The 27,128-nt window shown below is 44.3% G+C and overlaps 1 protein-coding gene across 5 annotated transcripts in view; it reads right to left on the reverse strand.

Moving 5' to 3' along the window:
- The window catches only part of PPP1R13B (protein phosphatase 1 regulatory subunit 13B), a 461,790-nt gene that overhangs the window by 247,650 nt on the left and 187,012 nt on the right, over positions 1 to 27,128 (reverse strand). The window contains exon 1 of one of the 5 annotated variants that reach the window (XM_078660258.1): positions 23,295 to 23,421. The exons of the other annotated variants lie outside the window; for them this stretch is intronic. Within the exon in view, the coding sequence (XP_078516384.1) occupies positions 23,295 to 23,399 (105 nt within the window). The 5' untranslated portion in view covers positions 23,400 to 23,421. Of the gene's footprint in view, positions 1 to 23,294; positions 23,422 to 27,128 lie in introns of those variants that run through there. 5 annotated transcript variants of the gene reach the window in all.

A 27,128-nucleotide genomic window follows, 5' to 3' on the forward strand; every position in this document is an offset into this window, starting at 1 on the left:
GGTAGTGGACGTGGTGGTAGTGGACGTGGTGGTAGTGGACGTGGGTGTGGTGGACATGGTGTTGGTGGACGTAGTGGTGGTGGACGTAGTGGTGGTGGACGAAGTGGTGGTGGACGAAGTGGTGGTGGACGAAGTGGTGGTGGACAAAGTGGTGGTGGACGAAGTGGTGGTGGACGTAGTGGTGGTGGACGTAGTGGTGGTGGACGTAGTGGTGGTGGACGTAGTGGTGGTGGACGTAGTGGTAGTGGTGGTGGACGTAGTGGTGGTGGACGTAGTGGTGGTGGTGGACATAGTGGTGGTGGACGTAGTGGTGGTGGTTGTGGACGTGGTGGTGATGGACGTGGTGGTGATGGACGTGGTGGTTGTGGACGTGGTGGTTGTGGACGTGGTGGTTGTGGACGTGGTGGTTGTGGACGTGGTGGTGGTGGACGTGGTGGTGGTGGACGTGGTGGTGGTGGACGTGGTGGTGGTGGACGTGGTGGTGGTGGACGTGGTGGTGGTGGACGTGGTGGTGGTGGACGTGGTGGTGGTGGACGTGGTGGTGGTGGACGTGGTGGTATTGGTGGTGGACATGGTGGTGGATGTGGTGAACGTAGTGGTGGTGGACGTGGTGGTGGTGGATGGGGTGGTGGTTGTGGACGTGGTGGTGGTTGTGGACGTGGTGGACGTTTTGGTGGTGGTGGACATGGTGGTGGTGGACATGGTGGTGGTGGACATGGTGGTGGTGGAGGTGGGTGTAGAGGTGGGTGTGGTGTGGAGGTTGGTGTGGTGGTGGACGTGGTGGACGTAGTGGTGGTGGACGTAGTGATGGTGGTTGTGGACGTGGTGGTTGTTGACGTGGTGGACGTGGTGGTGGTGGTGGACGTGGTGGTGGACGTGGTGGATATGGTGGTATTGGTGGTGGACATGGTGGTATTGGTGGTGGACATGGTGGTGGTGGTGGTCATGGTGGTGAACCTGGTTGTGGTAGTGGACGTGGGTGGTGGACGTGGGTGGTGGACGTGGTGGTGGTGGACGTGGTAGTGGTGGACTTGGGGGTGGACGTGGTGGTGGTAGTGGATATAACAAGTGACATGTGTTTGAGTCGCTGTAGTTACAAGTTAGGCGCTACAGTGAAATAGGACGACACCAATTCACACCAGTGCTTCTTTTCCCGCCCAAGTCTCTCACCTTTCTGTCACTTTAGATTTAGGAGGTGGGTGTGGGTGTGGAGGAGGGTGTGGGTGTGGAGGTGGGTGTGGATGTGGTGGTGGTGGTGGTGGACGTGGTGGCGGCGGTGGACGTGGCGGCGGTGGACGTGGTGGCGGTGGACGTGGTGGTGGTGGACATGGTGGTGGACGTAGTGGTGGTGGACGTAGTGGTGGTGGACGTAGTGGTGGTGGACGTAGTGAATGTGGTGGTTGTGGACGTGGTGGTTGTGGACGTGGTGGACGTGGTGGTGGTGGACGTGGTGGTGGTGGACGTGGTGGTGGTGGACGTGGTGGATGTGGTGGTATTGGTGGTGGACATGGTGGTGGGGGTGGTGGTGGTGGGGGTGGTGGTGGTGGTCATGGTGGTGGATGTGGTGGTGGTGGTGGACGCGGTGGTGGTGGACGTGGGTGGTGGTGGACGTGGGTGGACGTGGATGTGGTGGACGTGGATGTGGTGGATGTGGTGGTGGACGTGGTGGTGGTGGATGTGGTGGTGGACGTGGTAGTGGTGGACTTGGTGGTGGACGTGGTGGTGGTAGTGGATGTAACAAGTGACATGCGTTTGAGTCGCGGTAGTTATAAGTTAGGCGCTACAGTGAAATAGGACGACACCAATTCACACCAGTGCTTCTTTTTCCGCCCAAGTCCCTCACCTTTCTGTCACTTTAGATTTAAAATCCCGGTTCTGTGTAAATATTTCACTTTCTGCACCTTCAAAATGCTGCCGCGCGCGTTCAGAGGCAGAAAATAAAGAAAGGACAGTAAACAAACTAAGCATTTGGTGAAACATTGCTGGAACAGAAGAGAAGCTGGCTGCTGGGATAAATCCGGCATTCGGCTTAGATTCACTGCGCGGCAGGTGCCCTGTGGTCAGTACCAAGAAGGGAAAGAGTGTATGATACTTCAGGAATGTCGACAACAAAAACACGTTTATAAGTGGTTAAATACAGGAAAGTGCTGAAAGAAATACAGAACAGAACGCACGTTCAAAAAGAGTGCTAAATGGTCGAAATAAAGCGAACATTCTCTAGGCTCTGGCGGTCCTTTGAAACGAAAATGTTTCCCCACCAGGTGGCGCAGTTTTCACTAAAGTAAGACACTTCCTTTACCCTAAAGCGCACTGGGACTTCAATAACATGAGAATGTAAAGCATTAGCAAATAAAAAGCGCCAGTATAAGTGGGTGGAACACGATTGGAGAAGTTAGAATTGCCCACAAAAAGACTAAATCGCTGTTGAGCTATCAAATTAAATATTCATTTTTTTTTTTTATTAAACGTTTTTCCCCCGTTTTCTTTATAACATGAGCAGGGCACATTGATTACAAAACATTGAGACACTAAATTATACATACAAATTCGAACATAAATCTAGACAGGTTCTTGATCTTTTAAGCGTCTATACCGAGCTTCCATCGAGTAAAAGGTTCCCAAATTTGCATACCCAACTTCTTACCCTTTTTTCCCTTCCTAGCATATATGGCTGTTTCCAATTTTTGTATAGACATTACTTTGCCTAACCATTGGTGATATGAAGGGGGATTAGGATCCAGCCAAACAGAGGCTACTAACAGTCTCAAGATCGCCATTGCCACAAATATAAAATGTTTACAGTTCGACTGCTCGTCAACGCTTAACCCCAATAACATGATGGCTGGTGTTAACTCTATTGTTGTTGACATTGCATTCCGAAAGAAGTTCACGATATCCTGTTTCAATTTATCCAGGTGGGGACAAACTGCAAAAATATGTATCAAGTCAGCGTCTGTACTTCCACATCTATAACAGGTATTACCAGATGTACCACCCCACTGAGCAATCTTCGCGGGTGTATAATATAGATGGTATAATATCTTATAATGTTGAGCCTGGAGGGACGATGAACACAACATTTTTCTCCCCATTTCCAGTGACTCAGTAAAGATATCCCTCCCCATATCTAAATCCATATCTAAATCCAAAGACCATCTATCTACCCATTTCTCTAAATCATCTTTCTTTAGTTTCGTCATTTCTAGGTAAAACCTTTTAATAGTGCAGTCAGAACCATTTTCTATAAGATCCAACAATGTATTTCTTTCAAAACCCAGTGCGCCCCCTTGTTTGTTTAGGAGGCAACTTCTTATTTGGAGATATTTAAAGAAATGTTTTGTATCCAAGTTAAAACTATTTTGCAGCTCCGTAAATTGTAATATACCGTGAAGGCCCATCATATCTCCAACTTTCCTTATCCCCCGCCTATCCAACTCTTGAAAAACAGTTCCCGAGAAAACCTCGCTAGGTAGGGAAGGGTTATCTTTTAGTCTGGTATATATGTTATACTTCCCAATTCCCACCTTTTTAGAAATCCCTTTCCATATATTATATGCAGCCATTACTGTCTTGAAGCGTGTTCTTTTGAAGTAGCTACCCTCCGTGAATCTTAAAAATACATTTTCAGCATTTATACCAAGAACCAAACCATAAATAGCAAGCGAGCCGAAGTTATCCCAACCCTCCACCTCGGCGCCTCCAGTCAAGCCCACCATACATTGTAATACTGCTGCCCAATAATAAAGCTTTAAATCTGGTAATGACCAACCTCCTCTTTCCCGCGGGAGCGACATGAATCTCAATGCCCTCCGCGTCTTGCCTTTTGCCCAAACAAAGCGGTTGACCATTTGTTCACAAATTTTAAACCACTTGTTGTCGAATAGGAGTGGAATTGCTCTAAAAACATACAAAAATTTGGGCAAAACCAACATTTTAATAATGTCGACTCGTCCTACTAATGATAGGTGGAGATTCTCGTATCGATCGAGATCTTTCTTTACTTTATCTATTATTGGAACGATGTTTTTTTCGACCAGGCTATCAAGGTCAGCTGAAACATTAATACCTAGATAAAGCCCTTCCTGTACCACATGGTTATCATTACAAACAGTCAGGGAATTTTTAATAATCTGGGTCTTTGAGGTGTTCAGGGCATAACCCGATACATGCCCAAATTTGCGAGCCTCTGCCTCTAACAGCCCGATCGCCTCCGTGGGGTTTGGGGTTATCACCGCCACATCATCAGCATAAGCAAGTATCTTACAGGGACCCAGTAGTGTATTTAATGGGGTAATATCTGGACATAACTCTATCCTGCGGATTAGTGGGTCCATGTACATAGCAAATAAAAGCGGCGAGCAAGGGCACCCCTGCCGTGTGCCTCTCTTGATCTGGAATTGTCCCGTGATGCCCCCATTAACTCTTAAAGCTGCAACCGGTTCCCTATACAGGGTCTGTAGGGCTTTCACAAAACCCCCCTTTATCCCAGCTCTTTTTAGGATGTGCCACAGAAAGTCCCAGGAGACCCGATCGAACGCCTTCTCGGCATCCAGCAACATTACGGCCATCGGGTCTCCTGTGACTTCGGCGGCATCAAACATGGTTATGACTTTCCGGGTGTGATGTGTCGTCCCTCTACCGGGAATGAAGCCATGCTGATTACTGCTAACCAGGGCGCCTATTATTCCTGCAAATCTCGTTGCAAGTGCTTTCGAGTATATTTTGGTGTCGTTGTTCATCAACGTAATTGGTCTGTAAGACCCTGGTTCAGTTGCCATCTTCCCCTTTTTTAATATCAGAACAATATCTGCCCCACTCCAAGATTTGGGGATAGACTCCCCAGACTGTGCAGTTTGGATCGTTCTAATTAAATCCTGCCCTAGACTCCCCCAGAAAGTTTTATAAAACTCTAGAGGCAGTTGATCCGGGCCAGCGGCCTTTCCAGAGGGGAGGTTGCCCATAGCTTCTTTGACTTCAGTGTAATCCAACGGTTTCTCTAATCCTTCTGCATCTTCGATAGGAACCCTCTCGACCGGGATGTTCCGAAGATATTCCCTTATCTCTTCAGCATTAATGGAATATTGTTCATTGTATAGTGTCTGATAAAATTTCCTGAAGACTTCCCTTATTTCCTCCGAGTCTGAATGTAACCTTCCATATTCATCCCTGATCTCCCTAACAGTCCCAGTTGCTGCTATCTGTCTAGTCCGCATGGCGAGTACATGTCCAACTTTTTCGCTAAACTCGTAGCATCTCTCCCTTTTAATAGTGTAGTATTGAGCTGCCTTATTCGCCATATCATCCTCCGCTTCACTTTTTACTTTCATCAATTCTATAATTGATTCTTCAATCGATTCGCCCCTTATTACGCATTCATGGAGCTGCTCCTCCGCCTCTAAGACAGCCCTCTCTATATCGCTATCCCTAATTCGTGCTACTTTCCGTTTGTAAGCACTAAAGCTGCATGTCTCTCCACGAACACGAGCCTTGAAGGCATCCCATACAACTCCCACTGGAGCACTCCCTCTGTTATTCTCGAAGAACTCGCTAATCCATTTGGACATATGTTGTGTGTAATTATTATCCAAGAGGAGCCCTCTTTCAAAAGTCCAGGTCCTGCTTAGTCTAATTCTCCCTTCTACCTTCATTGTTAATACTAAGGGGTTATGGTCACTAAGAATTCGTGGGAGCCTATCGATTTCTACTCTGGTCATTAAGTCACTAGATATCAAGAAGTAGTCTAAACGAACACAAATACGATGTGGTGCGGAGTAATATGTGAAACCTGTTTGGTCCGGTCTGATACTACCCCAGACGTCTTGCAAGATATTGTTCTTTAGAAGATTGACCAGTGCCTTATGTACTCTTTTCTTCCTGCCTATATAGGTTCCAGTCAACCCTGCCCCCAGACCATCTGCCCCATTAATATTTAAATCGCCTCCTATAATGACCTGAGATGGCCACCCTGCTAACTCTGCATCCAGAAATTGCAAGATTTCTGGATCATCCTGGGTTGAGCCATATACCACCACCAAAGTTGTCCATACACCCTCTATTAAGATCTCAGCCATAGCCCATCTACCCCATTGATCCTCTAGTTTTTTTCCAATTACCACATTCTTAGTTCTTGAGAGAATAGCTACCCCTCTATTTTTCGCCCCCAACTTAGATCTTGCTATTAAATGGAACCCCAACTGATTAAGACAAAACTCCTGGGTGCTCATTACGTGTGTCTCTTGTAAGAATATATAGTCTACGTTCATCTGCCGCAATCGGACTGCTATCTTCTGTCTTTTTTGGGCGTCGTTCAACCCACAGACATTCCATGTTACAAATCTAAGTGACATATCTAAATGTGAAGGGGCTACCGGTTGCTTGCTCGCTACTAATAACCAACTTAACCAGTTTGCTCTTCCCTACTTCGATTTCAATAACTGTCTTAACACTCTTATACCTTTCAAACCAGCACCTATACTCATGATTCCGGTCTAAATCGAGTTCTTCATCTCCAGTGCTCATGTACCCTGCCCCGTTTCCCCCCTCCCCCACCCCTGACATCCCTCCCACAGGTACCCACCCCCCCAACAGGCAATTAGGTCAAAAGGACCTATATCTGACCGACGATGCCGACAGGATGTCCCACCCTCCCTCCCCCTGATACTCGTATTCCATAGATTTCTCACATGCTGCTCCCCTCTACAATACCATTAACCCTCATCACATCTACCCCCAGTGTCTCCTAAACCAGTCAACCCACACCGACACACCAATTCACATCGATTCACCCCGGTGTATACCCACCCCTGTCCCTAGTCCATCAGTAAAGAAATAAATCATAATCTTAGCTCATAAGACAGAGGAGACTAATAAGACATATAAATTAAATATTTTCACCAGGCAATGAGGTAATGAGTTTCTGCTACAGCATTGTAATTATTATCTCTTCACTTTCTACTTCTTTCTACTTCTTCCGTGGAATGTCTCTAGTAGCTACCACTTGAGCATCATGCTCTATAAGCTCTTCGTGTTGTGCCTTGTGTTTACCTCTGCATTCACGCAGGAAGCTAAGATACTCTTGTGCCACAATTTCAGAATGAAAGACACTAAAATTTCCATTTAGTCCAACCTTAAGTCTTGCTGGGAACAAAAGGTAAGCCTTGCAGCCAATATTCTGAAAGGGAATAATCATCTGCCGCATCCGCCAACGCCTTTCCACGGTGGCGTGGCAGAAGTCAGGACGGGCAAAGAAGACAACATCCTTATAGGTACGCCTGGCCTGTGGTTTTGCCTTACTGATTATCTCTTCACGTAGTAGAAAGTTCCCTACATAGATCAATATCGCACGAGGCCTGCCTTGTGACTCTTTCCGCATCATCGGGAACCAATGTGCCCGTTGTACCTCGTGTTCCCAATCCCATGAGGCCATCTCCGGAAAAGCACCCTTTAATAACTCGACCACGAACCCTCGTACATCCCCCCCTCCCTTCCTTCCTGTACACCAAGTAGTCTAACATTATTGCGCCTCTGTCTATTTTCAGATTCTTCCAATTTCCAAAGCAAATCGGTTGTGGTCTTGTCCTGGTCTCTCCTAGTGTCCTGCAATTTCACCACATCGTCCTCCAGTTTGCCCGTTCTATCCTCCACCTCGGATACTCTCCCGACCACTTCTTCATACATTTTATTGATCTTATGCAATAAGGATTGAATTTTTTTATTAGCATGGCTGGCTCTTCTACTTGCCCTTTGGCTCTCAGTGCGAGCCTCGTCCTGTATTTGCTTTAGAGTAGATAGTAGAATTTCAAAGTTAGAGGCATTTCCCTCAGATCCCTGAGGGTTAACATCTAGAGTGCCCGTATTCGTATTGTCAGGCCCCCCCGAAGACAGCGCGTGGCTTTCCAGTGTATTGTCCCACTCAAGTTTCTTGGCAACTGATTTCACCGGGATCCCACAATGTACTCTGGCCAAGTTCTTTTGCCTGGAGTTATTTCTTTTAGTCTTGCTCTTGCTCTTGGCTCTGCTTTTCAGTGCAGATTTATTCTTTTCTGTGGGAACGGGATTTCGTATTGCCTTAGGACCTTTTTGAACTGTATCTTGCCCCAGATCGATAAGCTCCGTATCACTATCCAAAGAATTTGATGCACTATCCGATTCTGCTTCTTTGTCAATATCTGTATCGGTACCTACTTCCGAGCCCACAGATGTTTCCAGGTCCGAGTCTGACACGAGATCCGGATTACTGCTCTCGCTCTCGTCCTCATCATCTGCCTCATCATTGCCGGTAAAGAAAACATCCTCGCTAGGTGAGGCCAGAATTGAGCCCAAAATGGTTGGCATTTTTCTACTGCCCTCACTCGCATTTATATTTGTGTTTATGTTCGTTGTTTTCTTAACCTCTAAATCCGCCAGGTCAGGGACTGCTTTTTTGCCCCCATCTCCTCGGGTCAGCTCTGCTGTTAATATTGCATCTATATAGCCACTCTCACCAACTAAATGTATATCAGCGCAAGCGTCCTCATTAGCTTGTACATTAACAGATACAATAGCTGACTTTGTGTCTTTAACTGCAGCTTCACTCTCAATGCCTTCCGCCTTTGAGTGATCGGCCCCGCCCCCTACCGGGTCCATAGAAAAGCCTGGCGGTCTCGAAGGCTCTGTAATTTCACTACCGCTGAGAAGCTCCGCCGAGCAGGTCACTTCTTTAGTTGCTCCTGTAAGGCTGTTCAGCTGTTTCTCTGTGGTTATACTGCACAACGATACCAGCGATGGAACCACAAACACTCGGTGCAGAACAGGCTGCAGAGCTGGTTGGACACTCGGTAAGGGCGAGAATGTCTCTACAATCGTGGTTTATCGAAGCAAAGTCTCTCTCCCTGCTACCTCTCCAACGGGTGCCTGCACCTCATTGCTTTTTTTTTTTTAAAGGTTTCATTTTTTTCTTTTTTTCCTCCGTTTCCTTCTCACGAATCTTGCGCATTTTACTCTCTTTAGCTGCCTCTCGTCTCTGTTGCGCTTTTGTTCTCGCTTTTCCTCTCAAGTTAGAGGCTGGGGCTCCAGAGCCATCTGTAAGCACTTCGTCACCATCTTCATTGCCCCATCTATCTTGAGGATCGCGGATTTTTTTTGGTGACCGCAGGAGTTTAGGAGCCATCATTCTGAGTAATTCCTTCCAGCTGACCCGCCCGGACTGCACAATCCGCGTTGCAAAGAGAGAGCCAACCTTAGAGAAGGTCCTTTCCTTAAGCTGAGCGATGAGATCCGATCGTAGAGGCCAAAAAGCAAAGACTCCCAACATCGCCACCATCAACTGCTCTCTTATGTGCACCTCCGTTTTCGCTTCAGCATCGCCTATTTTTCTCCCCGCTTTATATTGATCCGGTCGTGTGATAATCGGGTGTCAGTCCAAACTGAAAGATTACTCCAATTGTTAACCCATTGAGGCTTCGGTTCTGCGGGAGTAACCATCTGAGAAGAGAAGCACCAGATACACCGCATGCAGCCCCATCAGGAGGAAGGTCAGGTGCGACTCTCCTCTACAGCGTCTCGGCGGCCATCTTGCCCCCGTCTCAAATTAAATATTCAATAAAAAAATCAAAGACATTATACTTTTTCAGCGTTCGTGAATTCAGTTCATAGGAAAAAAATATTTAAATATATGTATAATCCTTTCACCTGTTTTAGAAGTACACTGTTTTTTTATTTTATTCTGTAAGTGTTCATTGAAAATTATACTAATTGACATATTACTATATTTATATGCGTAGTATGAATATTGATAACTGTTTCGAATGCGATAATTTGTTCTGAAGCGTGTTGATATCGCATAATCCACACAATGGTCTGCCGTACACATACAATACTTTGAATGTAAAAATCGCTAAAACCCGACGTCCGACAATTCATTAAATAATAAGAGCTTGAGTTAAATAGAGGGACTGCTCGAGCCTTTTCTCTTTGTTCTATTAAAAAATATATGTTTATATATAAGTATGCCTAAGTGGTGTAATTTTGAATATGATTTCATTGTTATAGTTAGAAAATTACTTTTTCCAGCATATATATTTATTAAGTATTTATTTTTAAACAAATTGTATCTTTTGTCGAAATACAAATGTCATGCACCGATGTAGAAAGCAACATTTTAGGTATTATAGGTGAATGTTATTTATAAAATACAGATTCATATTTTTGTCTTCTTTGGTGGTGGCAAATGAGTTCAACCAATAACCAATTAAAAGGTGTTTTTTATCTTTTATAAACACATGGGCACTTTTGAGGTACAGCTTCGTAGACCTGTATCTAAAGCACATTTCATGACAATATTCGCCATGAAGCTTTGTAATTGTGAACTATAATGAGGGCAGATAATGCTAATAAATGTTTTATCTTAGTATATATTCCATCAGTTCACCTCGGTACACGTGTCACTTAGTTCGGTGTTCTCCGTCCTCTGTAAAGAATTAAATGTTCCTCAAGTCTTAGAAAATAGATACGAGAAGGAAGGGAATAAATCGTAACCACTTCGAAACCACAGAGAAGGAAAATATATCTGCTGTTCCTTCTTATCAAATCGAGTAAATTATGTACCATGCTCGGGTATTGGATGAAGTAACCAACAAGAAAGAGACAAGTGGAGAACAAATACTGAAAAGCACTAAGAAAAACACGGCAAAAGCAAAGCAGTTGCTACATTGGAACACAAGCGATGTGCGCTCTGTGCTGGGGGAGGGGGTGGGCCATTAGACTGTGAGAACTAGTGGCGGAGATTAAAGGAAGGGTGAGCTGAAGTGGCAGCAAAGGCGGAGCGCAGCGCGCACGCAAAAAGTGTCTGGTGGCAAATGGGAGCTGTGCACAATGCTTGTGGTTGTGCTCACATGCACTGTACCCGATCCGCACTTTGGGTGAACTTTTGAAAGCCCTAACTTTAATCTCGCCAAAGCATCCCTAACGAAATAGCTTCAGCGAGAACTAAAAAGGTGCAAAATAATAGATGTGCTACCCACCTTTTCTTAACAGCTTGAATTTCAAACAGGGAACTGCACGCAGGCCAAATGAGGTGAGGTGTCACGGGGCAGGCCTCAATTATTTATCTACTTTCAGGGTGCAAGCATCTTGCCTGTGTGCAGTCTTATGTGGGATTCTAATCCAACTCAATACAGCGCCGAGTGTAAAAAAAAGCAGGTAGGTAGAGAGGTAACCTCAGGTTCCAGAATACAAAGTAAAAAAAAACGTGACCGGATGAAGTAGAAGTGAAAAGAACCACTTACAATGCACCTCAACCAAATATTTAAAAGAATACTGCATGTCACCTCAGAAATTTGTGGTCTCGTGTTTCTTTACTGTGACAAACTCTTTGGTGACTTGGAATATCCTTACAAAGTAGAGTTGAGGTCACATGAATCCTTATATTGGACTTCCCCTTTACTTTATACGGCAATGAAACCTAATTAACTCACATACTGTGCGAGTCTTTCACCGCCATAACAAAAAAAAACTTACAAAATATTCAATTAACTGGATGTGGTCTAATACAAGAACAAAATGCAATCTGGCCTGCGCAGAGATAAGAAAACCAAGGCTGGTGCTTGGGGAATATAAAAAATAAACCAGCAGCTTAATTGTAAAGTTAGGCCTGGATACTGTTACGAAAACGTTTGGTGTTAGACATTCTACTTGTATGCCAGCATAGATTCTATGAAACTACAATAAAACACTGCGCCTAGCGAAGTGAATTTGTCATAACTGCTGGAACAGAAAACCATGTGCTGTAAAAGAAACCAATGTCAGAATACAGAAGTTAAGTAAAACTCCATATGTATTAACTGCATTACATCCCTTAGTACAAGTCCCTTTACTGTTACTTTTGTACATTTAATTACCTCAGTAGGTCTCGCCCTAAAAAAAACCTTGATATTCACAGAACTGTTGTAATGAAGCATTTTAGCAAGCATTGAGCAGTCTGCTGAAGTGTGGTGATTGTTTTTGATTACTGAAACTTTGTTTTTGTGAGGGGGCAGAAACAGGAAGAAAACGTTTACTTAAAAGGGCACATATAATCAACGGTTCCACAAAAAAACAACCAATTCTCAACACAACTTGCAGGCACCGAGCTTACTTTGAACCAGACGTTTATGAAAGTAACCAAATGTAAGAAATATCCAACGTGCATGCCCCAATGATATCACTGTTCTGTACTCAGCCAGCAGTACGCAGATAGTTACCTCTTAACAAATGCTCAAAAGACAGAAATGTATTAATGGGAAACAATGAAAAAATGGGGACGTTTTACATCGAGGGGTTTTGAGTGACATCAGATGTCGAGAGCAAGCTAGAGTCGTTTGTATGTGATGTCACTCAAAACCAAGAAGTGAAAAACATTCAGGTGATTCACTAACACCAATTTATAATTTTATGTTATGTATGTCCTCGCCCAAAATATCTGTGCATGCTTTCAATAGTAACTCAAGAGTAGAAGAGTAATATAACACCAGGTCTCTCGCCTGTCTTGGCACCCTGCCCTGTGATGCCAACAGCTACCCAGGCAGCCATCCCTCCCACCCGAAAATTAAAAATCGAGTTTTTGGAATCCTGCCACCTTCCCACAGGAACCTCCACATTAAACCTCTCCTCGCAAATATAAACAATTAATCTGACGCCCTAAGGCCCACCTTTGCCAAATTTGAGGAATAAAACCTGCTGTTCTGCCACCCAACCACACCACTATCCATTCTACCCTTCCCTACTCAAATACACAAATGATTACCTGGCCTTCTGCTACCCACTACCACCACCGTCTGTGCCTACTCTCCCACTCCCTTTTCAAACAGCCATGCTGTCTGCTCTCACATTGAGAGCAGAGCCAGTACCATGAGAGCTGGTCATCAACGCGCCGTGTTTTTCATTATCAGCACAAGTCAAGAGAGACCTAATGCCGATAAGGAATGTGGTGGTTGGCACGGTTATCTGCCGCCTTCCTCAGGTGTGTAGAGACCCTGTAGTGGTGGAAGAAGGAAGGTAGACTGCCAGCCCCCCTTCTCCCGTTTCATTAGGCTCTCTGAACATTGTGGGTGATAACCAGACAAGCAAGCGCGTCCCCTTATGACATAGCAGAAGTGGAATACAACGTTGTGTTTGTTTCACATCACTGGTACCTCATAGCACTGAAACACCATATTTAGAATCCAGTTATTCGGCTAATATTACAATGATGCCTGTAATATAACAGAGCTAAACAACAGACGGAAACCCAACGTGGTACATTAAACAGAGGGGTTTCCGAAGGGGCTCAAAAAACATTGGAAGAGAAAGACAACATATCAGTTCTGAACATGGTATAGGTTCTGAATGTCGTTAATAATTACGATGTGATGTGCATGGTTTTAAGGATGATTTTGGAGAGTCTAAATTCAATCACCTGCAATCCTAATCCACTGTCTAATTTTTAGACTTTTAAATGATTTTAAGCAGACCTTATTTGGATAGTAGCACTGTAGGGTGCAACGAAACAGGAAACTGATATTTGCTTGACATTAGAAGGTGTGTATAGGTATGTATCTGTCCACTAGGGCACAAACAGAAAAAAATCTGGTTTTCTGCAGTGCACAAGGATGAAGATGCATCTTACAGGTGCCCGTTACAGAATGAGAACCATCCAAAAAGTAACCATTGGAAATGCTGCACAATGTGCCCTTGAAGCCATGCAAGGAGTCCACATCACCAAAGAAGTTGTGAGAATCTTGGCAGGAAGATCTAGAAGTCTTGCTGAGCAGAAAAGCTTAGAAAGTGTTGTAGACTCAATCACCAGGAAAGTATGTGGGTCGGGGTGTTTCAGAGTTGCCAAAACGGTCAGCTCGCCTCTTCACTTGACATGGCTAGCTCCCCCTCTTCTTCATCAACGTGATCCATCTACCCCTACCCCATTTAGTCTGCATTCAGTGGTAATCTTGTGCTTCACCCTGACTAAGGATACCCCATTTCCTTCTCTCCATCATGACAGTGGGTATAATTTTCTGATCTTGCTTTAGTGTGGTCAGGTTTCACATTCCTTTCAGAAGTCAGTTTGTTCTCTTTCTCACTAATGTGGTCAGGCGCCATTGTCTTTCCAGTGTGCAAGCAGCACCACTACGTATAGCCAACTCTTCCATACTCCACTAATGTGGCCAAACTTCCCCTTTACATATTGATCACATTTCCTTTATAGTGATAGGCCTTCTGTTTCACTCTTTTCTGCAATCAGTCTTTTCACTCTTTTTTCTTAATGCGGTCAAGCTCTATTTCGAATTAGTATAGCAACTACTTTTCCCATTTATTAGGACCAGGTTTCTCCTTCTTTAATGTAGTCAATTCACATTCAAGAATAACACTACAATGCTCATTCCTCCCGTCTCCATTTTTCTTAAATATGAATTGAACTAAAGTTAGCAGGGTTACCCCTCCCCCCTGTCATTTGTCGCTCTCACAAGAAGGTCAGCATTCGCCGATCCTTCATTTTAATAGTGGATGGTCTTCTAGTCAACATTATTAGAGGGTTCAGGCACCCACCTTTTGCTTATGGTGATCAGTGCTAGCCTCATCCCAGCTCATTTCTGTGGTTAGCTTTCCAACTAAACATCCTTAAAGTGGTTAGTTTCTTTAATTCTTTCATCACACCACTCATTCTCTGAAACCCCTTACTGTGGTCACCCTGTATTCTTTCATTCTTATCGTGCTTCACAGTTGTCTTTTGTGCACACCCATCATATTTTTGGAAGCACATCACTTGGATGGAGAGAGAAATGTCCAAAGAGTAGGGTCTAAGGAGCACCTAACTGATGATCAAATTATTTAACCGGAGTAATGTTTTTTCACCGATAAGGTACCTTTCTGCAGGTTCCTCTCCTATTAGGATAGGCCCAAAAAACATACTGAACTAAAAATCTTTATCTCCAACAATGTGCAGTTGCTGGCAATTAATTGCTTAGAAACTGTCTTTGCCTGTTTAGCTCAAGAAAAACTCAAACTGTATGGCACTCTTTCATACGGTCAGTATACAAACTATGGATCTTGTGTGGGTCTAAAGAATGCAACATTTCAAGAAAGACCTGGCAGGAGGAATGATGGGAGTGCAACATTTTGAGTTAAGTCGAATTCAGAGATCAACATTTGAAGAAACATACACCATATTCCAAGATATCCAAGAGTGGTCTTCTTTTGGAAAGGTAATAATCGCCAAGCTGAAATATCGAGGGTAGGTACTGGAAAGCAGTGGGTGATTGAGTACAGAGGTGAGGCTTTATAAGACTACAGATGAAACTCGCATTAAGAAGATACAATCATGAAACAAGCCATAATTTCGGAAGTAAAACCTTTGGGATATTTGTTGAAATAATGAACTGCTTTTGTACTGGAAATTGTTGGAAATGGCCCTTTCTAGTGTGCTTCCCCTCGACTTTTTACTTTTGTCCCTCCCGGTTTTCCGCTGATTTATGGGTTAGCGTTAGGACTTTGAGAGCGTTTTTGACTCTGCCATTCAGTGCCAAAGCACAGTGCTTGTCATACATACTGGTGATTGGTGTATACATAACTGGCTGATTTGAGTCAACTGTCAGTCCCTTGTCTAGGGGTAAGACAAATACCTAGGTCATGGAACTCAAACGCTCCTCCGTGGGTCTGCAGTACTGGTTGTGCCACCCATGGAGGTGACACTTCAAATGTGCCACAGGTTTGCCATGGCAGGGCCTGTGTGCGCAGGTTACTATTGCTCGACTTGGCATTTAAAAAGCAACTCGCCAAGGTTCTGCATGTCTCCCGCTACATCTAAGTACTCCCTGGGGGCAGAGTGCAGTGTTGCGAAGAGGTAGGGAACTTGCATGTGTGCACTATATGCACTGGTAGTGAATGGCACCGGGTGGTGTGTTCGGTAGCGTAGGGCCTGTGTCTCGCATTACATTGACAAGAGGGATCTGAGGAAAGGCTATTGAGCTGTATTTCCTACGGGCAGAAGAGTGGAAGTACAGTGTTTCATATTGGTGAGTTAGCAAGGGCAAACCATCTCCGGTGGTGTTTCATATTGATGAATTAGTAAGGGCAAACCCTCTCCGGTGGTGCGAGTGGATTTGACATTCCGAATGTGGAAATCCCACTTTAGGAAACTGGGCTTTCTGTGCTTGTGGCTCTGTGTGCCTGTCAGTCTGTCTCCAATCTACATCTGGGAACTGGGGGGGGACAGCTACATCGGTGCATTTCTGATAAGACAGCCACAAACTAGGGGCTCAAGGGAAACTGCAGACCTCACACTCTGAGGGGCCTTCCTGGGGACGATAAGGCGGGGTGGGACGGGAGGAATGGCACCTGCATTCCAAAGGATAGTGTCTTGGCCCCACTAACGATATTGATCAAGCCTCCCGGGGTAGGATGACAGACAGGACAACACTTAGAGAGGGCCAGTGCATTTCAAAAGTGGCCTTTTAAACTAATCGCATCTTCAAAGGACATTGTGGGTATAACTACTGGGGCTCTGTCCTCAGGAGTTAGAGACGCTTTTGGGGATTGGAACCATACTACGCTGGTTCGACTCTGGGACATCGACAAGAGGAACTATTGGGGCAAGAGGGACTGCAACTAGATTATCCACAGACTTGTGGTGTCCTGGGGCTTGTCGTGCTCTAGGAAGGGAACTATCACTGATTTTACACGGATGTTGCTGGCCAGCAGATAATTGGCAACTATCGCGGCCCGGGTCACTAAGCGCTGTCCAAGGTCCGGTTGGCTGGCCTCCTGTCCACGAGATTCCAGGGACAGAAAGGGTCTCCCCGTTTCCATATCGTAAGGACCGAGCAGGGTGCGGCGGAACGGGTGGAAGTGATTGTTGGTTGGGAAAAGGACAGTCCCGATATGTGCAGTAATCATACTGTGCCGAGGAGTGTGCTTGTATCGATCAGCGGCCCACCTAGGGGTGCCATAGCGTGAGGAGTTCGAAGAATACGGCAGAAGTTTGCTGAGTCCAAGGAAGCACAGCTAACAACCGGAAACCTGTGCTAGCTCCCACTCCATAGCGTGTGGTGTCAGAGGGGTGTTGGGGAAAGTTGCTGAGTCTGTGGAATCCGAGCGGCACGTATAGAACATCTCCAACCTCTAGATCAGGAGGACGACATGCCTGACATCGCGGTCTCAGTCTGAGATCACTGGCTCCCTCTTCCCGGACCTATGCCACAAGGTACTCTGTTGTTGAGACTACTGTGACTGGATCCGAGAGGTCTTGTTGTGCCTTGTGTGCACCCACAGCTGGCTGGCGCAACTACAGCTCGCACCTCCGCCGAAAGGGAAACATTTCTCCAAATTGGAAGCACACCAGCTTCTTGTGTCACAGTCTTTTACCTATGGGGGGGAATAGTGATGATTCACTTGAGGTGTGCTGGGTGCCTGAGGACCTAATCTGGGTGGACGAGACCCCGTAACTGTTTCCTTCTGCTTTGGGTGGTCCCAACAATCTAATCAATGTGTCACCAGCAGGTTAAAAGTGTATCATTGGCTGGTGTAATTTGAGGGTCTGGGTCATGAGGCGTAGTAAGAACCTGTCATTTCTCGAACATTACAACTGTAGGTGGTAGGTGATAATGGGAATGTCGTGTTTTATGCGAATGTGTTAGCGGGAAAGTGGAATACTTCTGAACAGCCTGTATATATGTTTCTGTCACTTTTGATGTGGGAGTGACTGCTTGAATTGTGAAGACTCAGGGGAATTATGCACATGGCTTTATGTTGCTCATATGGCTGAGGGGATAGAGGGGCAAGTGAATACCTATGACTAGTACATACATGTTCATGCAGTTCTGCTGCTAATGGAAAAGATTGACAATTGCATATAACTGTCAAGTATGTATGTTGGTTTCAATGTGTGTGTAATACAAAGACGAGTGTTTTATACATGCAAAGTGGAGTCATTTTGTGGCGAACACAGTGTGTTGCGAGGGTGGGAGTTCTGCCAATACTTTTACACTTTGACCCTGAGAATAGGCCGGACTACTCTGTGCCAAGCTACCCAAGGGTGAGCACAGGTTATCGGACAAGTGTATCATACACATCCTATCTAGGACAGTGGATTCTGTCTGGCTTAAATGCATCCCAGCCAGCCAGTAACCGCTGGGTCTAAAAGAAACCCTGTAGCTTGAGTTAACAAAACAAGTACACACAAGTGTTCTGCAAAATAGCATTCCAGTGAAAAAAAAGAGTCCAGCTACGCAAAAGTGAGTAAAACCAACACAGGTGGTACCTATATGTGTTGGCTTCCGCTGACAACGATATTAGTGGTCCTGATCCAGTACGCACCTTTATGATGTGTATCATATAATGAAGATGCATTTATATACAAAAGTCAAACCCTAAATGAATAATTTCCAGTTTTTAGAAAAATAAGCTAAGTACCATACTTCAATTACAATTGAAGTTTTGGTGCACCAGTTTTATTCCAGAAACAAGACAAAAACATACATTCAAGGCAGAATTTAATTGATTTCTTTACATTTAATCCAAGTTAAGCAAATTGGCTCTTTTGCTGCTTTACTATCTCATCTGTGTTTCTGTACTGTCTTTTGCTTCTTGCTGTTGACAGGCAAACAAAATGTGAGTATCGCCTTTTAAAAAAACTTTTACCTTTAAAATAAAAACGTTATGACTATATTCTCTTATATTGTACCCAATACTCGTTTTTCTCTACTGTCTACTGTCTATACTGGTGTGCGTCACCATCTCTAATGTACTTATTAATTTCTGTCTTAAATTGCTGAGATGGCACCCTTGATAACAATAGTAATCACAAATGTTAAAAAGCATGTTCAACAAAAAACTGTGGTCCTCACTGGATGCGTCATCCTCCCACTTTGACCCTCCATGATGTAACCTTCTAAATGTTGATTATCCATATATGCTTCATTGACTCTGTATGATTCTATATGCTCAAATGATTGCATATTCTACTGTTGCTTGTACTATGGCTACTGCTCCCACTGATTGCTTAACCTTGATGCATTGATACACTTGTCCTTACTTTTCCTTCCTTTTATTTTTCCTTCCTTTGGTTTTCTGTAGGCGTCATTTATTACCACGACTGTATTAATCTATGTATTGGAAGACTTACTGTATTGTCTTTGCTTTCTGTTTTTCAATCTTCAATAAAAAAAGATTTGAAATTAAAAAAAAGCATGTTCAATGAAAATTGTGGGACAAAAGGGAATTGCATTGGTTGCCAGTACACCAAAGGGCGAAGTTCAAGCTTCTGTGTTTATGTTGTATGTTTATGGAACTTTTAAAGCGCACGTATACCAACACTCTTGGCGCTAAGGGGAGACTAGAGCTATCCTTCAGACTCTAACAATAAACATGAGGGAATAACCATGTTTTGAGTCTTTTCCTGAAACTGAGATATTCTGAGGTCAGTCTGATTTCAATTGGGAAGGAATTCCATAAGGTGGGACCTAATACCGAGAAACGCGTACCACCCATTCTCTTGCGTTTAAATCTTGGAATAGTCAACATATTCATTGTTGCTGATCTCAGATTCCGTGTGGGCATGTATCTTGCAATCTTGGTGGATATGAACTTGGGTCCTGAGTCGTGGAGTGCATTAAAAATCATACAGCCGGTCTTAAACATAGGCCGCTGTATCACAGGGAGCCAATGAAGCTGCTTCATTAACGGTTTAGTGTGACACTATCTCGGTTGCTGGAAAACCAGCCTAGCAGCTTGATTTTGAATGAGCTGTAACCTGTGAATTTGACCAACAGGGAGTCCTAAATATATGGAGTTTGCATAATCCAAACAAGACATTATTAGTGCGAGCAAGATGGTTATGCTAGCCTCCTTAGAGAAGAATTTCCTAATTTTCTTGAATGTCCTCAGTTGGTACATACAGGCAGATGAGACTACGCTGATCTGATCCTGCATGGAAAGATCGGCATTTATCTTAATTCCCAGGCTTTTTACTGACTTTTTGGGTGTAGGGGGAATACCCAAAGCAACTGGCCAGTGTGCTGGTGTCCACTGTTCTATTCTGTTGTTTGAGATGATTATCTCAGTCTTGTCGGAATTTAACTTGAGATAATTATGGGTCATCCATTCCTTGATAAAGAGCATAGTATGTTGAAAAGCATCTTTAGAGTCATTTGTCCCGTCAAGCGGGAAGATCAACTGTATATCATCTGCATAATTGTATACCTTCACTCCTCTCTCCTTAAGAGCATAGATCAGGGGACAAATGTATACGTTAAACAGATGCGGTGAAAGGGAAGACCCTTGAGGTACCCCACAATTGGTATTCACCTGGGAAGAGCTGAAAGGTGCCAGCCTGACGGACTGGGAACGATCCTTTAGAAATGAGAGCATCCAAGCCAAAGCTGTGCCTCTCAGACCTGCCGCTGCTAATCTATCCATTAATATAGAGTGGTCCACAGTGTCGAAGGCCACGGACAGGTCTAATAGCACCAAGGCCTGGGTGCACCCCCTGTCTGCGCCTTCCTTCAGGTCGTCCATGACACTTAGAATAACTGATTCTGTAGAATGTTTTGGTCTAAACCCTGCCTGATGAGAGACCAAAAAGTTGGAATCTTCAATGAAGGCCCATAGGAGTTTTGCCACATGTGCCTCCAACAGTTTGGCTAGGTAGAGAAGGAGTGAAATAGGCCTATAGTTACTTAGAACGCTAGGATCTACTCCCACCTTTTTTTGCAATGGCACTAACACTGCCTCTTTGAAGGCGGGTGGGACTACCCCTTGCTCCAAGGAAGTATTTAACAGAGAAAGGAAAGTGGCTGAGAAATATGATAACAGTTCTTTATGTATCCTGACAGGGCAAGGTCATTGGGGGAACCAGCCTGCACCTTATTCTTGAGTTCTTCCAATCAATCAGGAGTGATCTTTTGGAATTTAGTCATCGTGATAGGATTTTCATATGATTTATAGGATTTCCATTCCAAATGACCTGTGGAAATAGAGTTCTGAATGATGTTAATTTTTTCCACAAAGAAAGTGTTCAGATCATCACACAGAGCCTGAGAAGGTGTGATGGCCAGGGTGATACTGTCAGGACTAGAAAGTTATCGGACAATTTTAAAAATATCGCTGGACTTGTTATTAGAGTTGAGCACCCAAGAGGAATAGTAGGCCTTTTTGCCTCCACTATGGCGGCTTTGTATCCATGAGTGCTTCAGCATACGTCTTCCTTTCTGACGGAGTATAACTTCTCCGCCACTTCCGTTCTGCTTGACGCGTTTTAAGTGTAACCATTTTTTATTTCTTATAGAACCAGTTAGAGGTTTCATGCTGCCTCCGAGAACTGTCTTTCAGCTGTAAGGGGGCATGCACCTCACAGGCTTGCAATAGCCAGTTGGAAGTGGCTTTCCCCAACTCATTAGCATTGGTCATAATAGGCGGGAGGGTGGATTGCAGCATGTTGTAAAACTCCGGTAAGCGGGATTGGTTCCACATTCTAATCATGGGTCTTATATCACTCCGAGGTTTAGCTGTAGATAACCCATTTATTGAAAAATGTATGAGATAGTGATCTGACCAAGTGCAAGGCTGTATCAAGAGATCAAGGACTGAAAGATTAATGGTCCATAATTGATATAGTACATGGCCTTTAATGTGGGTGGGTTGTGTTTTGTGCCCTTCTAGATTAAGATTAGTTAATAGGTCAGTGAGTTCTTTGGAGCCCTGATTCTCCCCTTCCTGAGAGGGCCAACAATTCAAGTCTCCAATTAACAATATTTTAGCATAGTCTATGGTGAGAGGGGTAACATAGTTAGCTAATTCGGTGACAAACCTTCCCATGGCACCAGGAGGTCTATATATCAGTATGCACACCAGGGTGAGCTTAGGGAAAGTGAATTTTAATGTAAGGCTGTCTACTGAACTCATTTCAAAGGAGGCTATAGCAGTGGCTGTCAGTTCTAACTGCCGCCACCTGTGCCTGCCGCCTGTGTTATGCTCATAGACCGCTACAGAAGAGTGGCCCCCGAATATTGAGAGATAAAATTTAATTGTATACGCCCACATGAAATCCAAGTTCTCGCCATCATGCCATGGCCAAAATCAAACGGATCAAGAAGGTTAGAGCAGGAGGTCGGTCCTTCTCTAATCTGGCGGCCGTTCACTGGAACGAACTACCCTTAGACCTTCGCCTAACGCACGAATATTTGTCCTTCAGTAAGAAACTGAAAACATGGCTGTTCCCCAAAACATAGCCAAAGATACCCACTGTCATCTTGGCTGGGGTGCCACTCCTTTAAATTGTCCAGATAATCATCATTTCTATATCAGGATAACTCTTATCTAGCGCTGTGATGTCCCTTGAGATTAATGTTGAGCTTAATAAATATAAATACAAAAATAAATACAAATAATCCAGTCCAGGGACTTCAGAGTGTTTTCCACTCTCCAGTACCTCCCCTAGTTCACTCAGTTTTCAAATCTCGTCACAAACGACAAGAGGTGTGTCAGCCTAAACACAACATATCAAACAGGGACACCTGCCAAAAACAGTTGTATGTTTGAATAAAGCGGTCAATGGTGCTACTTGAAAAATAAATAGGTTTCAACTCCTTCCAAAGCAAAAGTAGATCACTGAAAATAAACTAAGGGACTTAGTCAAACCGTAACACAGCGTGAAAGATCTTGTTGCAAAAATCACGCTAAAAAACGTACATGCTTACATTAAATCTGACCACAAAGGAAAATGCAACTAAACGTTGTAGTTTCAGTACACACTTGGTCATCAAGAAATTCTCTTCACCCAGTAAGCAGTTCATGATTCTGTGTGTTCGAATCTTTTTCCGGTTAACACAAATCCTTTCTAAATTATAATTAAGCAACTAAGCGCTTTAGGTGCTAATTACATATTCTAAGGAACATGCCCGTCATGAGTTTTTTTTTTTATTTAATTTTTTATTGTTCAGCAAGTCAGAAAAAAAGGAAAAACAATCCTTCAATAATCCAATAATACAATCCAATAATGATAGGCAGGAGTAAACAAAAGCAAGATTGAGACAAAAGAAACACAATATACATAAATAATAATAATAAAAAGTTCCTTGTCAAAAACATTCAGATATAAGTCCCCAAACAAGATTAAATTTGTTCTGGGTTTGTGGGCCCCTAGAATTTGCCAATATAAATTCCATTGAATACATCTCCTTCAACAGCAACCACCAATCATCCCGTCATGAGTTTCAATCCCAAAATCCTGGCTGTGCTCATGTTTTATGACAAAAGCAGCAACATATATCAACATATTTAAAAGGCGACGTAAAGCTGCGAGTCAATACCTTTTGGCTCTTTTCCCACGTAATCGAACAAGTCGAAATCTTTACTCGGCAGCACTCCCCGCCAGCGGTCACCTGCTGCACTGCTTCGACGTGTCTCAACTCCATCTTTCTGGCGGCCGCTGCTCTCGGCGCGCGACGATAGTGTCAACGGCCCCCACCCCTCAGCCTCCAGTCAGCAAACCAGGTCAACAAAATGTAGCCACAGGAGATTACGGGCGCGTGCTGCGCGGATGACGTATCCCATTCCGAGCTGGTGACTGCACGTCCTGGGCCGCCAGTGGGCACCGGGCAGGGGCTGTGCCGCGGCCCAGAGGGTCGGGCTCGAAATTTTAGGGCGCGGGGGCAGCGGGTAACCGGGCCCGCTCAATATCGAAAGCTGTCCGTCTGCATCCGTCAGCTAGAACGGGACAGACGAGGCTAGTGGATTTTGCCAGCAGTCAAGAGAGACCTAATCACGGCGCGATCAAGCCGACTGTCAGCTCTAATCAGCTTGATGCCCTGTGCGTTTCTAGATGGCGTGCCAAGCACGCGCATCAGACTACCTAATTTATCGTCGACTACCAAATTGTAAATTAAAAAAAAATTGGATCTAATAAAGAGGAGAACGTTTTCGTTTCTAAACGATAATCTACTGTCTATTAGAGGCCAACATTTTATTTTATTTTAACCCAGTATTCTTTCTTACCTGTATTTGTTTTTCAGTAAAACGGTCATCAACATAAATATCCAAAGATGTCATTTAAAAATAATGTTGACATACATTAACATCCATATTTAAATCCATGCAGATTGCATGGGAAAGTGCAGGCTTATTTCTAGGAAGACTAAATAAAAGTGGATCTTCATAAGCAGTGCATTAAAGGCTATAGAAAAGGACATTTAAATTTTTTATTGCATTTTGAGTAGCTTCATGTGCCGGGTGCGTTCATGAAAAGCTCCTCTCCTCATACGGCCTCTCTACCCTCTTCCCCTTGCACCTCCCCCACCCCCCTTCATCTTTTATCAAGTGTCCATACTCTTTACAGTCTAGAAACAGTCCCTTAGCGTCTATAAAGGTTCACCGATCCTGGTTCCAGAATTTGGACTAATCTCCAAATACCGTCACTTCCTCCACCCCAAACAGCCACTAATGTTGCTCCTATTAATATTAATCCTTCCCCCAAAGTTCGCCATTCTATTTCTCTTTCAAAACACACTCCGCTAATCTATGCTGATACACTCATTACATGAATGTACACTGCTCTAGATAAAGCTAGCTCTAGCTCACATGTAGGTCTTCTTTCCCTTCCAAAGAATACTGCTAAATCTTCAAACACTGGCTCTTTCACAAACACATTTCCTCAACTAGAGCATATGCTGTGGATTAAAAAAAGATGCATCTTAACATACACAACCCCAATTTATCTCATTTTAAAACTGCGTAAACATTTTCTACGTGGAAAGATTAATTCCTCAGACTATCGGCTGATCTCTTTTCCAAGGACGTTGAAGACAGTAAATCGCTTAATCCGTCACCTAAAGTTGAACTTCTTTATTACAATTATGTCTGCCTAATACCCACTGTCCCAAGCCACAGACCCTTTCATAGTCAACACCTGTTAAAGAAGAGCGCGTATAGAAAATCTCATTCAGATTCAGATTCAACTTGATCAAACCCTAAACCCATCCAGAAGGGGGCAATGTCTTCCTTTCAGTATCTGCTGCACAACTGCAAATCAGTGGTCAAACAAAGATGGACAGGAAAGAGCAAGTAAGAGCAGAGGCTTAAATAAAGGTTTCTCCTACTTGAGGGAAACACCTCACAATCTATAATGGATTTTTCTCTACGAAACCAGAGTACACCTTCATCCACTTCGATCATGAAGAGAAGGCTAGGCAAAGGGGTGTCTGGTACTGGAGATCAAATATACTACTTCTTCTCCAACCTGAATTAGCACCTCACAGAAGGCAACTACATTTTTGTCATGCACATCATGAAAGGATATATTCTGCCTGCTAACCACATATTTGCAGGTCGCCTTACCATACACTGGCAAGAACAGGATGATTCCACTGGGACAATTCATCAGCATTCCATTCAGTTAATTTTCTCAGAAGGGGGTATCTTCGAGATTAAAGAACCAATCCAGATGGATTGGTCAGACCACTTTCAGATTCCTTTTTGCTTCTTTTCACTAAAACCATGACCATCATTAGCCCAGAAAGCCACAGACATGGGACCATGACACCAACTATATTACCGTAAAAACTAAGTGAAGAGAGTTACTATAAAACGGTTACATTTTTCAATAGGGAGGTACAGTCCCAAATACGACAATACCATGAGCGAAATCTTAAATATTCTGAATCACCTTAGGCATATCCTAAACAATTAGCCCGTTCTTCTTTTGCGGATTTTTAATCGTACTGCCACCACCTTACCTGCTGCCTGGGGGTCACAGTGGATTGTTGCTGACCCTGTCATGAGGAGCTGGGTGCCGGGCACAGTGTTGGTGCCTGCCCGCGGACGCCGCATCTGCTGCCATTACCGGGACCGCCGCAAGGGAACTACATTGCCCACGCAGCATTCTCGCTGCACATCGTGAGAGTGAGCACCGGGAGGTGCTCAAAAGGGGCACAGGGCTACCGCAGCGCAGGACGCGCGCGGGCGTGGCAGGCCCGTCCGCGCCCGTCAGAGCCCAGAGGAGGCCGGGCTGGGCCACTTTATTGACAATTTCAACATTGTACTGTAAGCACTATTTTTGCCTAGATTCTTTTTTTTGTTAACTAGTGTGCTCCCTGCTAATTGTGTGGTACAGAAGCTATATAAACATGAGTAAAAGAGAGGTTGGGGATAGGGTGGTGGGAACGTTAGATTCTTTCCTTAATAGAGCTGAATCGGTCCTGATGCATGAAATCCAGGCAACTGAGCGTAGGCTCTCGCTGGTGCCTGCATCGTTTAGAGGCTGTTCTCTGCCCAGGGACCAGACAATTCAACCATTGCCGGGTAACGACTTAGAACTTGTTTGTAATAGATTATCGCCTAGCCTGGCAAGCATTGAGACCTCGTCCCCCACTCCAAGAACTTCTCAAGAAGGGTGTAGTCCACAGACCCCTGTAATGGCAAAAACTAGGGTTAAGAAAGCATTGGGGGGAATAGGGGTAGAACCACCTAATAAAAAAAGGAAAGGCCAAAGCACTGTAAAACAAAATTCAATGGCCGTCACTAAAGAACCTAGCAGAGCACATATTTCTGGGATAGCAGGTACTAACACCTTGGCTGCTAATTCTGTTGTAAACTCAACAGAGCCCTTAATCGTTTCTCCTCCAAAGCAGGCAGCTGCTATTTCTAGGGTAGTCTTCCCAAGTGTTCAGTTTAATTCAGGGGAACTGTCTTCCTTGCTAAGAGAACAGATGGCAGCTATCATCGATCCAATATTTAAACAACTAGATGCAGTCGATGAAAGGCTAAACAAGATCGAACAATGCCTATCCTGTAGCATCCAAATGAACTCTGTCCAACCTACTATCTGTGCCAATGGTGGGGGCGCAAGTAATAACCTAGAGGCTGCAACTAATATGCAACAGGGTAACTTGACAAATGCCCGCCAAGGCCTAGTATCAGCACCATTAGTGACAAATATAGGTCCCCCCTCCACTTTAAATTCAAATACTGGTTCTTTTACATTGTCAACACAGCAACATGGGGTTGAAGGCAATAGAAGGAGGCAGGTGGAGTCGTCACTGACGATGATATTCTTCTGCAATCTAATCTCCACCTCCCCCCAGAAGCTACGCCCTATACAGTTGTTTTAGCTAATGTGCCACCGCTGCCCCCAGGCACTCGAGAGCACT

Source organism: Lissotriton helveticus, chromosome 9, assembly GCF_964261635.1.
Source record: "Lissotriton helveticus chromosome 9, aLisHel1.1, whole genome shotgun sequence".
NCBI lineage: Eukaryota > Metazoa > Chordata > Amphibia > Caudata > Salamandridae > Lissotriton > Lissotriton helveticus.